This window comes from Pleurodeles waltl, chromosome 11 (genome assembly GCF_031143425.1).
Source record: "Pleurodeles waltl isolate 20211129_DDA chromosome 11, aPleWal1.hap1.20221129, whole genome shotgun sequence".
Lineage (NCBI taxonomy): Eukaryota > Metazoa > Chordata > Amphibia > Caudata > Salamandridae > Pleurodeles > Pleurodeles waltl.
Genome location: NC_090450.1, coordinates 707,083,776 through 707,098,368, shown reverse-complemented (window position 1 = coordinate 707,098,368; position 14,593 = coordinate 707,083,776). Strand labels below are relative to the sequence as shown.

The following is a 14,593-nucleotide window of genomic DNA, read 5'->3' as shown; positions in this document are numbered from 1 at the left end:
CCACCCCTCTGCATATTCCCCTTTCCTCCAAGCCTTTCCTATCTATTCAATCTTCTTATTTCCCCTGCCCCTTTCTTCCTCCTTATCCCTCATTTCCTTTCTCTTCCCTGTCTTATCCCCTCCTCTTCCATTTCTCACCCTTCCCCTCTTCCCTTTATTTCACCTCCCATTTTTTATCCTTATCCTCTCCCTACCCTCCCATTCTCCTCCCTTTCATTGTTACCTTGCCTTCCTTCCTTCTCTACCGCTCCACTCTTCTCCCCTTCACTTTGATGAAGCAGAAAATGAAGGTTTTGATTTATTAACGCATAAACGTAGTGCTGAAATAATCATGTGTGACATTAACCGAATTAATAAAGATTGTACGGGGACAAAATGTGCCCTCAGAGTAGTTTGCCATCATTTATACGCGTGCTTTATATAACGTGGTGTATTAGAAATGCACTAATCCGACATAATCATAAACGTGTGCTACGATTTGCTTATTTGAAATGCCTTAGCTTAGCATTACTTTAGCGGAGGCTTTGGCCTAGTTGCCTGGTCTCACGGTTTAAACGTTCGTATTTTTCCACTGTGCTATTAAACGTGTATTTCTGCTTGAAGCTGTACTTTTCCACAGAGACTGCTCGCATGCTTATCTTAAAGTTAGTGCCAGCATGGCATATTTTCTCTTAAATTCAAGGTCGGCTTGCAGGTGCGGACAATGGAGCCTCTGAGAGTAAGCTAATCGAGAAACAATGTTGCAAATTGCGTACCCATCTCCAAGGATAATGTATGCTTAAGTAAAAGCTTGAGAACTGTCGTTTTTGATTGGTCAATTTGAAGCTAACCTATGAACCCTCCAATGAAGACCCTACTGGACTTGAACTGTTGTCTATAAAACCCAGGTGCATGAGAGGGAAGCTCTCTCTATCTTCGGACATCCCGTCATTTTGACTTCGTAGCTACTATGACCCATTTTGCTGCAACGCCATTTTGAGAGACTTTGATGCTTTCTCTAGTCGAGAGAAAGAGACTTTAATGATTCTTGCCCTAGAGACTTTAACTTTGATTTGCCCCTTTGCATGAAGTAGTAATCTTATCTTGCCGCCGTGAGGCAATTGCCCCGTTCACCCCTGCCCCTTTGTCCCGTCCCATGCTGATCGAGAAACGGTACCTGTGAGACGAAGACTTCATTGATTGCTGATTGGAATTGGTAATTATGAAAGGAAATTGTAAAATTGCATTGTGTTTCTTTTAGGTAACCAACTGCTGATTTTGAGAAGGACCCTAGCTAGGAGTTTTCTAAATTGATGTTGCCAAATCGTTTTTTGCATGAAGTCCCACATGCTGATGCTAATTTGAGGTTAGATGAGGATTCCATATGTCGCACGATGCAATTGGAGATCTTGTTATGCTGACTAAATGTACGCAATTAGCCCATTACAGATTATCGTATTAGTGCTTTGTATTGCCACTATCGAATGCCTTGTGATTCAAATGCTACATAGATTACACTTGTTTCGACGATATGGACAGCTATTAATGTTCATATATGTTTATCATTTGGTGTTGAGACACATCTATATCGTGCTAGCTTTGTTAATATAGGGAAATAAATTCACTAACTTTGCAATAAACTGGTGTGGTTATTCCTGGCTGAAAGGTCAGGGTTCGCCGAAATGTATTCTGGATTAATTGTTAAGTGTTATGTTGTTCAAGGTGTTGCTTATGTTCGTTATTGATTATCGATAAGAGGTGATTGATCGATTAATAGTACAGAGAGTTCCCACATAGTCAAAAGATTCATCGACCTAAAGAGCATCCGAACGCAAGTAAATTGGTACCACGTTCCGCTCTATCAGTAGATGGTAGCAGAGGACGGTTTCGTCTTTTGGGACCCTGTACCATTAGAGTACATGGTGTCGAATTAACGGTTACGCATTTTGAGACCCCATTCGAAAAGTTGAATCAGATTTTCCTGGATAAAACTGATTGACAAGATGATGATGGGCTAGGTCCACCGCGACTTTCCCGGGATCTCGGAACTTGCGAATGGAGAGAAAGGAGATGTGGAAACAGCGTTGGCGGTACTAGTGATGGTATGAGTGAAGTTAGGGTTTTGCGCTTGCACAGCTTATTGCCGCAGGGTGTGTGAAAAGGTTGCGAGGATTTTCTTTTTAAGGATAGCGGAGGTGCGACTCCGAGTGTAGAAGTAGAGAGGTCGTCGAACTTCATAGAGTAACGGAGGTGCGGCTCCGAGTGTGAGAGTAGGGATGTCGTCGAACTTCATGTGCGTCTGGCGCTTTGTGCATAAAAAGGTCCACGTGGTTGTTGTTGTTGAGACGGGCCCTGCGAGGTCAAGAGACTCCGGAGTATGTTGATCCATGTTGTGGTCTGGGCGGTTTAGTAGGTTGATCGGGCGTGGTCAACGAGTGGGTATGTGTGTTAGGGAGTGATAGGAACTTCGACTTCGGGCTTTGACGAGATTCTAAGTGCACTAGAACAGATCATTGACAAGTTGAGAGTAGGTCTGCGGGTCAGATTTGCTTGCGAATGTGGGGATTGAGAAAGACGGAATAGCGGCCGAGGCTGGTGAAAGAGATCGAATAGTGGTCGAGGTTAGTGAAAAGTCCCTAAGGTCCTGAAGCGATTATGTTACCCTTCCTGTAGTAAACCGACAGATCTGTTTTAGTTTTTGGTAGCTCGCGATACATGCAAAAGTTGTTACGGGAGGAACTGAGTGAAGGAGGATTAGCCGCGAGGCTTTGTCAGCCGCAGTGTGTGTGAGTGTGACGTCACTAAGAGCCGCGCTGGGATAGGTTGGTTGGAAAGAAGGGTCGCGCACGGATTGGACGCAGTCCGTGGCACTCGATTGGAAGGGGAAAGGCAGGTGAAGAGTATTCCGGGAATTAAAGTCACCTATTGATTACAAATCTTGCGGAATAACAGTGATCTATTGATTATAAACTTTGTGAATTAAAAGACGAGAAAATGAAATTCCTTAAAGCATTTAGGAGTGCGATGAAGGGGGAGACTTACATTAAAGCGAGCGTAGGAGAGGAGACGCCGCCCGAGGGCACACCAGCTTACATTGTAATGGAGGAAAAAGGGGTAGCTCCGTGCCTTTGGCTAAAACAATGGCACAAGTGGACAGAGAAACATGGGAGCGTAGCATTCCCGATACATGGGACATTCAATATAAGGGTCCTAGAGAACTTGAGATTCACGATGTATGACATGAAGGTGCCTCCAAGGCCAGCACAGTTTGAGGCTCTAGCAATATGGGAACTCATGGCTAGACAGCAACAGAAAAACAAGTTTGAAACAAGGATGAGGAAGGTAGAAAAGACACTAGCGGATGCTAGGTGGGATAATGCGCAGAAGGTGTGTAGGTCAGATGTATTGCAGGGAATAAAATTGTTCCCCGCAATTACTAAAGATGAAGAGGAGACAGGTAAGAAAGCTACCTGTAAGACAGACAGGAAGTGTTCCAAGGACAGAGAGGACGAGGAAAAGTTGAGAAAAGAAGAGGAGCTAGAGGATGAGGAATTGATAATGGAGTTGCTGAACGACCGTCCACCACCTTATGCAGAGAATGGACAAGGTCCAAGTACCAGTTCTGCCCCTCCGGCATCGGTACAGAACAGTGAAACGCAGAATACAGGAGTACCATCGGGATCTAAGGATCCGAGCTTACTGCTCACCCCACAGATACCGCAGGTCAGGAGAATGTATCCAGATGTGCCCGTGTTGAAACCAGCAGAACACTATCAGCCGCAGATGCCAGGGTACTACAGTAGTGATAACAGTGGAGGAATGATTCTAGATCCAACCGTAAGGGGCGTACAGAATGGTTACAACCCGACAATGGCACAAGCTGAATCAACTCAGTTTATGATGCCTCAAAAGCAGATGCAGGGAGGAAATGTTCATGCTCAAATGACGGGAAGTCAGATGGGCATGCCGGCAATGATGGCCCATAATATGGGGATGAACATGCCTCAGAATATGGGAAATGGACAAAATCCAGATGCTATATCACTGCCCATTACTGTAGGTCCAGTGGTACCTTTGTATAGTCAGCCTAACTTAGGTATGAGCAGACAGGGACAAATGCTGCAGAATGGGACAGAAAGAAGGTGCATAGAAAACACTCCAGGGATAACCCTGATAGTGGCTCAGCCAACTGGGTCTGGGTCCTTGATGGAGTTTAGTCCCGTATGCGCTCAATCAACACTGGTGAGGTCGAGCCCCCCACTGATAATACCATTAACATCGAACACTGAAAAGTTGCCACAACCATCGATGGCAGTCGATGTGAATGCTACACTGATGGGGGTAAATGCGCAACAGCTGACACAGTGGTTCAACAGTTTAAATTCCACACAAAGTTCAGACAGTGGGAAAGGAGACGATTACTTGAGCAGGATGAGGCTGAACATGGAAGCACAAGAATTGGTGGAAGGAAATATGGGTGTGAACAGGTTAGAATCCTACACGGAAGAGGAGTTGAGGTATCTATGTCCAAAGATCACGAAAGAGGTAAACAAGGTACATAAAAGTTTGCAGGAAGTAGCAGACAGGAACGGGATTGACATAGGCAAGACGAAACATTTGAGCAGGAGCTATAGGTTGGATTTTGGGACCACAGATTTTGAACACATGAGATCAGCAGGCATGAAGGCACACCTTAGAGAATTGTTGCAGAGTGCCCAAGTGTGGAGGTGCTTAGACAAGTGGGAAAGCAGATGGGTAAAGAGGAAGGATAAGAGGAGGGACAGTGTTACAGAACACAATGAGAAAAGACCACAGAGCAGCGAGACCGTAACCATGTTACCAATGAGGGAGACAGCAGGAGGAAAGTTAGTACATGTACCATGGCACAGGAGTGATATTCAGTCTTTTACGAATGATTTTCCCAAACTGAGGGAGAAGCCGATCGAATGGTATCAACAGACTGATAGGTTTGTGAAGCTTGCCAAATGTCTCTGGGAAGACCTGAACACTTTATTCGAGATTGTGGTTCCGGCAGATTTGTGGGAGGATTGCAAAAGAGCTGTAGGTTGGCCGACAAATGAACCAGAGAGAGACAGAGAAACGGGTGCACCATCACCTATGGTGATGTGTCTGTACTATAAGGTGATTGAACATTTGAAGACGAAGGTTGCCGCCAAAAATGTGGATTGGCAGAAAATTGATCGAACTGCCCAAGAGGCTAAAGAATCGATTCATAGTTACTATGAGAGGTTGTTGAAGGCGTTCAAGAATTACAGTGGCACGGAAGCAATCGAGGCGAAAGATATGCTTCATTTTGTGTTCAGATTTGTGGAAGGGCTGAGACCAGATATAAGTCAGATGATAAAATCACATTTGATCTGCTGGCAGTCGAAACCGATTGATGAAGTCTTGACTTATGCGAAATACTGTAGCGACGAAATTGAGGTGAAACAGAAAAAGCTGAAAGAGAAGGTGATGATGATGCAGCTTAAGGCGGCTCAGACAGGCTTGCAAGGTCTGCAGGGACTGCAAGGGTTGCCAGGGATGCAAGGGTTCCAACAGCAGGTACCGCAACAGCAGCCGCAGTTGCAGGGAGGCATGGTGTTTCAGCAACAGCAGCCGCAGTTGCAAGGAAACATGGCGTTTCAGCCACAGGGCAGAGGCAGAGGCAGAGGAGGTTTTGTGAATAATGGTCCGGATTTGAACACTGTTGTGACGGGTGTGCAGGCAATGAAGAAGGTGATGCCGTGTCACGCGTGCGGAAACGTAGGTCATTGGAAACGCGAGTGTCCGATGGTGGTGCAGGAAGGTGCAGGTGCAGGTGTAGGTGTTGGTCAGCAAAACAATGATGTCAATGCATTTCAGACAATGAGAGGACCGAAAATGAGAGGTCCAAACCCAAATTTTCAGACCATGAATCAATTGCAGGGATTACAACCTATGCAGCCGCAGCAGATGCAGATGCCCCGTGTGCAGATGACGCAAATGCAGCCGATGCAACAGCAGTTACCTTTGGTACCTAATCAGCAAATGCAAATACCTTTGGCACCAATGAGTCAGCAGCAAATGATGGTTCCTCCACAGGTAACGGGTCAGGTAATGAGCACAAACGGCACAGTACAACAGTTCCCATTACACAGTGAGAGTGGAATAAATAATGTATGGGAGAGTGAAAGCTCAGAAGAGGAAGGAGATTGTGTGCTTGCGGCATCCCTAGAAGTTGATCAAAAGGGTCCGTACGTAGAGGGAAGAGTAATGGGTCATCGCGTCTCATTCCTGGTTGACACGGGAGCCACACGTTCAACAGTTAAGAGCAGTGAAGTACCAAATTTGCCACTCTCGGGGAGGACAGTTCAAGTGGTGGGAGTAGCAAACAGGCATCTGACGAACCCAATAACAGATCCGATACCAGTCAACATTGGTAACTATCAAGGGGTACATCAGTTTGTGGTGTGTGACTCAAGCCCGATAGCACTGTTAGGAAGAGACCTATTGTGTAAATTGGGTTGCTCGATCATGTGTTCAAACGAAGGAATAACAATAGAGACGAGCAATGATGGGGAAGACGAGGACAGTGTAGAGGGGGATGAGATAGAAACAGTTGACGAAGAGTATCCTCTGATTTGTCTTTTACCAATGATAACTGAAGAAGATATCCCAGCAGAACTACGGGAAACAGTCGGAGAGAAAGTGTGGGACATGACAGGGAAAGAGGTGGGATTGATGAAAGGAGTAGAACCAGTAAAAGTGATGGTAAAGCCCAATGCGATCTTTCCCCAGACCCCACAATACCACATGCCACAAGATACCCTCATGAAAGTTGCCCAACTTATTGACGAATTCGTGAAGCAGGGAGTACTGAAAGAAGTATTAAGCAGCCCATGTAATTCACCGATAATGGGACTAATAAAGCCAAGTGGGAAAGTCCGACTTGTACAGGATTTGAGGAAAATAAATGACATCATAATAAAGTGCTGCCCTGTCGTACCGAATCCAGCTGTGATAATGTTTCAGATCCCTTGCGAAGCTGAGTGGTTCTCAGTCATCGATTTGTCACAAGCATTCTTTTCTGTGCCTCTTCATGAGGACAGCCAATTCCTCTTTTGTTTCAAATTCCTAGATAGAGTGTACAGTTGGTGCCGAATTCCTCAGGGGTTTTCTGAGTCACCGTCGATATTCAATCAGGTTCTAAAGAAAGACTTGGAAGAGTTAGAGTTGCCATTCGAGTCAACCCTAGTACAGTACATTGATGACTTACTGGTTGCATCAAAGACAGAAAGTGGCTGCACAGCCGATACCATTGCTCTGTTGAACCATTTGGGAGGGAATGGACACAAGGTGTCTCCTTCCAAACTGCAGTTCTGTCAGAAGAAAGTGAAATACTTGGGTCACCAGATAGAGAAAGGGTCACGGAAAATAATGAAGGAAAGAATTACCAGTGTACTTCAAATGAGTCCACCAAAGACAAGGAAGGAGGTGAGGAAGTTTTTGGGAATGGTGGGATACTGTCGCCAGTGGATTCCCAACTTCTCGTCTCTAGCAAAGCCTCTACTGAAATTGACCCAGAAGGATGCCTTGGATCAGATCGAACTGAAAGGGGATGACATGGATGCTTTTGTTGAATTAAAGGAGTGCATGTGCAGGGCTCCAGCTTTAGGTATGCCTGATTACACGAAGCCTTTCACATTGTTTTGCCATGAACGTGATGCATGTTCTTTGTCTGTCTTGACTCAAGCCCATGGTGGCGTAAACAGACCAGTAGCGTATTTTTCAGCTACTTTGGATCCGGTTGCAGCAGCACTCCCAGGGTGTTTGCGCACCGTAGCAGCAGTTGGTATCAGCCTCACTCAGAGTGAAGGAATAGTGATGGGACACCCAGTAACAGTCATGGTCCCTCACTCAGTTGAGATACTTTTGACCCGATCCCGAACACAGCACATGACTGGAGCAAGACTCACAAGGTATGAAACGACTATTCTGGGCTCACCGAATGTGCAGCTGAAGAGGTGCACTACGTTGAATCCAGCTACCTTGCTTCCTGGAGAAAATGCTGAAATTGAGAACGCTGAAGACGTCGAGCATGACTGCCTTCAGGTGACTGAATTTTGCACAAAACCCCGACCGGACATCAAGGATACAAAACTTGATGAAAATGACCAAATTCTTTTTGTTGATGGTTCATGTCTAAGAGATGGGGTGGGAATTTTGAAAGCAGGATATGCTGTATGTACAGTAACAGGGGTCTTGGAAGCGGGATGGCTCCAAGGAGTCTATTCTGCACAAGTAGCAGAATTTGTAGCCCTTACTAGAGCATGTCAATTGTCTGCATTGATGAAAGTCACCATTTACACTGATAGCCAATACGGGTTTGGGATTGTGCATGACTTTGGACAACTGTGGTCACAGAGAGGTTTCCTGACTTCTTCAGGATCCCCAGTGAAAAATGGGGAGAGAATAAGGGAGTTGTTACATGCCATTCAAGTACCAGCTGAAGTTGCAGTGGTAAAGTGCAGTGCTCACACGAAAGGACAGGACTATGTGTCTCTGGGAAACGCCTATGCAGATCAAGTCGCAAGATTTTGTGCCTTGAACTGTATATTGTTAAGGGATGATTGGAATACAATAAGTGAACCAGAACTCGAACCAGCTGAAGCATTTGCCTTGAAGGTCGTAGATACAATAGAAGAACTAAAAGCACTACAAAGTACTGTCAGGGAGGATGAAAGAGATTCCTGGATTAAATCACAATGCATAAAAGGACAAGACGAGCTATGGGTTTCACATGAGGGAAAATTTGTTTTGCCAAATAGTCTCTTATCACAGCTTGCGCGGTTCTATCATGGGCAAGCTCACCTAGGGAGAGATGCCATGATAAGATTGTTCAAAACTGATTGGTTTAACCCCAGATTTCGCCAAGCTGCGGAAGCAGTTTGCCATCGATGTGTCACTTGCCAACAGATGAACCCAGGAAAGGGAACAGTTGTGAACGCGAGCCACATTGGTAGGGCAAGCGGTCCTTTTAGCCGAATGCAGATGGACTTCATTGAGATGCCTGTGCATGGAGGTTTAAGATATGTGTTGGTGATTGTGTGCATTTTTAGTCATTGGATTGAGGCATACCCCACACGTAGAAATGACAGTCTTACAGTTGCCAAGCTATTATTGAGGGAGTTAATACCACGTTTCGGATTCCCGATCTCTTTAGAATCAGATAGGGGAAGTCACTTCAATAACGAGGTGATGAAGTTACTTTGCGAAGCACTGAACATTGAGCAAAAGCTGCACTGTAGCTATCGTCCTGAGGCATCAGGACTGGTGGAGCAGATGAATGGTACGCTGAAATCGAGAATGGCAAAAATATGTGCATCAACAAATTTGAAATGGCCTGACGCATTGCCCTTAGTGCTAATGTCAATGAGAAACACTCCGGATAGAAAAACTGGATTGTCTCCGCACGAAATTCTCATGGGCAGGGCTATGAGACTTCCTGCAGTTCCCGCAAATATGCTTTTGAATATTACAGATGATATGGTGTTAGACTACTGCAAAGGTCTGGCTGACGTGGTTCGCTCTTTCTCTCACCAGGTGGAGGCGACCACCTTGCCACCGATCCAAGGTCCAGGACACGCCCTGAAAGCAGGTGACTGGGTCGTGATAAAGAAGCACGTGAGGAAGTCGTGTCTGGAACCCCGTTGGAAAGGCCCTTTCCAAGTGATCCTGACAACAACTACCGCTGTGAAGTGCGCGGGGGTTCCCAACTGGATTCACGCCAGTCATACAAAGAAGGTGCTGTGTCCCACAGATGAGGAAGTTGAAGCGCTGAAACTACCAGTGCCTGATAAAACGGTGCCGAGTGCTGAGACAGAACAAAAGCGAACTGAAAGCGAACAAGCAACAGCAGGAGAAAAAGAGATATTATTGGAGAACGAAGAGTCCGACTCACTTGGGGAAGACCAAGGAGAAAGTTCAGACAGTGACGACGAAGCTGCAGGTGACAAAGAACCTGAGGCAGCTGAGGGTAGCAAAAAGCCTGAAGCAGCTGAAGGTGACAAGGAACCTGAAGCAGCTGAAAGTGATACAGAGCCTGAAGAAAGTAACGGTGACGAAGGGCTCGAGGAGAGTGAGAAGGCAGGAGAGCCTGAGCAGAAGGGGGCTTTCCCAGAAACAGACGATACAGAAAAAGAAAAGGAAAACGTGACTGATTCCCCTGAAGGTGGGGACAAAGAAGAGCAGAACGAAAGAGTTCAAACCTCTACAGAAAAGATCGCAGGTCCATCAAACGGACACGGTGCAAAAAGAAGACTAAGTATCTCACCGATAAAAGAAAAGGGTAAAGAAGGTTTGAACGCAGGAGGAAGGCCGAAAGTGAAAGAGAAAAGAAAGGAAGTGACCGTCGTGGAACAATTGTCAAGTGAGGAAAAGGACTTGGCAAAGGAGGAGAGTGCCAGCGAAGCAGAATCCAAGAGAGAAGCTAAATTGAAAAGGAAAAGGATACCAAACAAGAGGTATTCCGGTCCTGAATGGGCATATGCAGTCAATGATGATTGGACTGATGAGTTTGTATCTCTAAGCATCGAGAACGAAGAAGAAGAAGAGATACCAATAGAAAAGAAAAGTTTCATAGACTCTGTTGATTGAAACGGTAGTAAATGGCATTGCTTGCTGCAATCTAACGTGGGACAAACAACCAGCTGAGACATTGCTAAACCGAATTGAGACAAATGCTGCTAACCGAAAAGTGACTGGCCTTTTGAAGAAGACGGTGTGAACATTGTGCTCGTTCAAGCTTTGTAACTGAATTGCTAAGTAGTTTCATTTATAAGTGCTTCTAGCTCTCTGATTCTATACAGATCATGCCTGGGTACGCTATGCAAAACAATAGAAAGAAATATTGTAAATACGTGTGTATAGGCTTGGTACTAACATGTGTACTAATAATAATGGCAATTGTGTTTGGAATGCATGGAAAGGGTGAGAATGAGACTATTGCTGCTTCTACTATTGTTCCTGTTACTGTCACTGAACTAACACCATTGAAAAGACTAGCAATGGATGAGAGGCTCTTGCACGATAAGAAAGAGCTTTCGTATAACGTTTTCTATCGCTTATTAACAGAGTATGTTGAGACTATGGATGCGAAAGATTGTTATGTGTGTACCCAGATACCGACGTCAGTAAAGGAAGGGGTGACTTATCACCACATGCCTCTTACGTATGGGATTACATGTAGTATAGTAATGTCTAGGTTTTATGGTCAATCTAACATACAGTATTTTTTCTCAAATTATGATGTTACCTTTGCTTATGTCCCTATAATAGCGCAGCTGAGCGAGACTGCAAAATATTGGGATTACAAAATTATGAGGGATTTTTTCGAGCCAATGCAACCTTTTGAAACGGCTCATGCTCATAGGGAGAACCTTACTTGCTCCGTCTCTGCTGTAGAAATAAGCTTTTTAGATCGCACAGATGATAGAAGGGCTCAAATGAAGGCGAAGTTAGAAAAAGAACTGCATAAGAGGACTTCAGTAGATAATTATGATTTTGCTGCTATAAAGACACAAGGGAAAATAGCTTTAGATGCTTGGCATGTAGGGAAGTTTTGTATATATCGAGGTGAATCTTACTATGACAATATTTTTGTAGGAGCGAGTGAATGCAAACATACGTTTATTTTTAAGGCCAAATGGACATTCATGATGGACGGACTTGACCCTGTCATTCCAGGGGTGTATTACATTTGTGGGCATAATGCCTATTATCATCTTCCAAAGGGATGGTGGGGAAGATGTTATTTAGGTATAGTGTTTCCGAAGGTTTATCAACTGGATGACATATCGATGATTAAAAAGACACCTGGATCCCACCGTATCCAGAAAAGAGAGACCGCAGCTGCTGTGGTAGGTGATATATTTGGAGCCATGATTCCTTCATTAGGAGTTGTGCTGAATTCCATCAAAATAAGAAAGTTGTCTACTATAGTGGATAACATGCTGACAAAGTTTTCAGGTGCTATAATCCTGATGGATGCTGAACTTGCAGCGGAAAGAGCTATGACTCTTCAAAATAGGCTTGCTTTAGACATTCTTTTAGCAAAGGATGGAGGCGTTTGCAAAATGATTGGTGCACGTCACTGCTGCACCTATATACCTGATAATAGTGTGAAAATTAAAACTATGCTTGCTAATCTAACAAAAGAAAGTGCAGATTTGAAGGAACTGAAGGAACCAGGAGTGTGGGAGAAGGTTGGAAAGGGACTTGCTTCAGTGGGACATTGGATTGGGGGAATTTGGAATGGAATATTATTGAAAATAATAGAAGGGATATTAATAGTGATAATTTGCGTATTTGGAATTTGGGGAATAAAAAGGGGAATAATAATGATCATGGAGAGAATTAAAAGAAGAAAGGAGGAGAAAATAATGAAAAGAATGGCGGAAGAATACAAAGAGCAAACTAGGGGAACTAAAAGGAAAAGGGAGCTGACAGAATTTTAATGGGATAAAATTTGTGGGCTAAATTTGTGTGATGACAAGTAGTCATCAGAGGAGGGATTGATGAAGCAGAAAATGAAGGTTTTGATTTATTAACGCATAAACGTAGTGCTGAAATAATCATGTGTGACATTAACCGAATTAATAAAGATTGTACGGGGACAAAATGTGCCCTCAGAGTAGTTTGCCATCATTTATACGCGTGCTTTATATAACGTGGTGTATTAGAAATGCACTAATCCGACATAATCATAAACGTGTGCTACGATTTGCTTATTTGAAATGCCTTAGCTTAGCATTACTTTAGCGGAGGCTTTGGCCTAGTTGCCTGGTCTCACGGTTTAAACGTTCGTATTTTTCCACTGTGCTATTAAACGTGTATTTCTGCTTGAAGCTGTACTTTTCCACAGAGACTGCTCGCATGCTTATCTTAAAGTTGGTGCCAGCATGGCATATTTTCTCTTAAATTCAAGGTCGGCTTGCAGGTGCGGACAATGGAGCCTCTGAGAGTAAGCTAATCGAGAAACAATGTTGCAAATTGCGTACCCATCTCCAAGGATAATGTATGCTTAAGTAAAAGCTTGAGAACTGTCGTTTTTGATTGGTCAATTTGAAGCTAACCTATGAACCCTCCAATGAAGACCCTACTGGACTTGAACTGTTGTCTATAAAACCCAGGTGCATGAGAGGGAAGCTCTCTCTATCTTCGGACATCCCGTCATTTTGACTTCGTAGCTACTATGACCCATTTTGCTGCGACGCCATTTTGAGAGACTTTGATGCTTTCTCTAGTCGAGAGAAAGAGACTTTAATGATTCTTGCCCTAGAGACTTTAACTTTGATTTGCCCCTTTGCATGAAGTAGTAATCTTATCTTGCCGCCGTGAGGCAATTGCCCCGTTCACCCCTGCCCCTTTGTCCCGTCCCATGCTGATCGAGAAACGGTACCTGTGAGACGAAGACTTCATTGATTGCTGATTGGAATTGGTAATTATGAAAGGAAATTGTAAAATTGCATTGTGTTTCTTTTAGGTAACCAACTGCTGATTTTGAGAAGGACCCTAGCTAGGAGTTTTCTAAATTGATGTTGCCAAATCGTTTTTTGCATGAAGTCCCACATGCTGATGCTAATTTGAGGTTAGATGAGGATTCCATATGTCGCACGATGCAATTGGAGATCTTGTTATGCTGACTAAATGTACGCAATTAGCCCATTACAGATTATCGTATTAGTGCTTTGTATTGCCACTATCGAATGCCTTGTGATTCAAATGCTACATAGATTACACTTGTTTCGACGATATGGACAGCTATTAATGTTCATATATGTTTATCATTTGGTGTTGAGACACATCTATATCGTGCTAGCTTTGTTAATATAGGGAAATAAATTCACTAACTTTGCAATAAACTGGTGTGGTTATTCCTGGCTGAAAGGTCAGGGTTCGCCGAAATGTATTCTGGATTAATTGTTAAGTGTTATGTTGTTCAAGGTGTTGCTTATGTTCGTTATTGATTATCGATAAGAGGTGATTGATCGATTAATAGTACAGAGAGTTCCCACATAGTCAAAAGATTCATCGACCTAAAGAGCATCCGAACGCAAGTAAATTGGTACCACGTTCCGCTCTATCAACTTCCATAGCTCTCCTCTCACCTCCCTCCACGTGTTCCCTATCTCTCCTCTACCCTCCTCTCCAATCCCATCTGATCCCCTTTCCATTCCACTCCACTCCCCTACCCTTCACCCCATACCTGTATTGTCTTTCCCTTCCATTTCCATTCCATTCCCCTCACCTTCCCTTACTTTCCCTTCCCCTCTTTTGACCTTTCATTCCCTTCCTTTCCTTTCTGTTCCCTTTGTTTCTAGTCCATTCTTTTCCCTTTTTCTCATTCTCTTCTCCTTCCATTCCCTCCCATTCTCTTCCATGCCCCATCCCCTTTGGTCTCCCTCCTTCCCTTCAATTTCCTTTCCTGACTTTCCTTCCTTTTGTTTGCTTTCTTTCCCTCACAGTCCATTCACTTTGCTTCACTCCCACCCCTCCCTCTTCTCATCTTTTTCCTTCCCTTCTCTACCCCTTCTTTCGTTCACCTACTTTCACCTCCTCTCTCATATCCTCC

The 14,593-nt window shown here is 44.2% G+C and overlaps 1 protein-coding gene across 1 annotated transcript in view; it reads left to right on the top strand.

Annotated features, from left to right (window-relative positions):
* The window catches only part of LOC138265132 (neurofilament medium polypeptide-like), a 43,269-nt gene extending 29,401 nt beyond the window's left edge, over window positions 1-13,868 (top strand). The window contains exon 3 of the mRNA XM_069212674.1: window positions 9,565-13,868. Within this exon, the coding sequence (XP_069068775.1) occupies window positions 9,565-10,617 (1,053 nt within the window). The 3' untranslated portion in view covers window positions 10,618-13,868. The remainder of the gene's footprint in view (window positions 1-9,564) is intronic.
* Window positions 13,869-14,593: the final 725 nt, after the last annotated feature.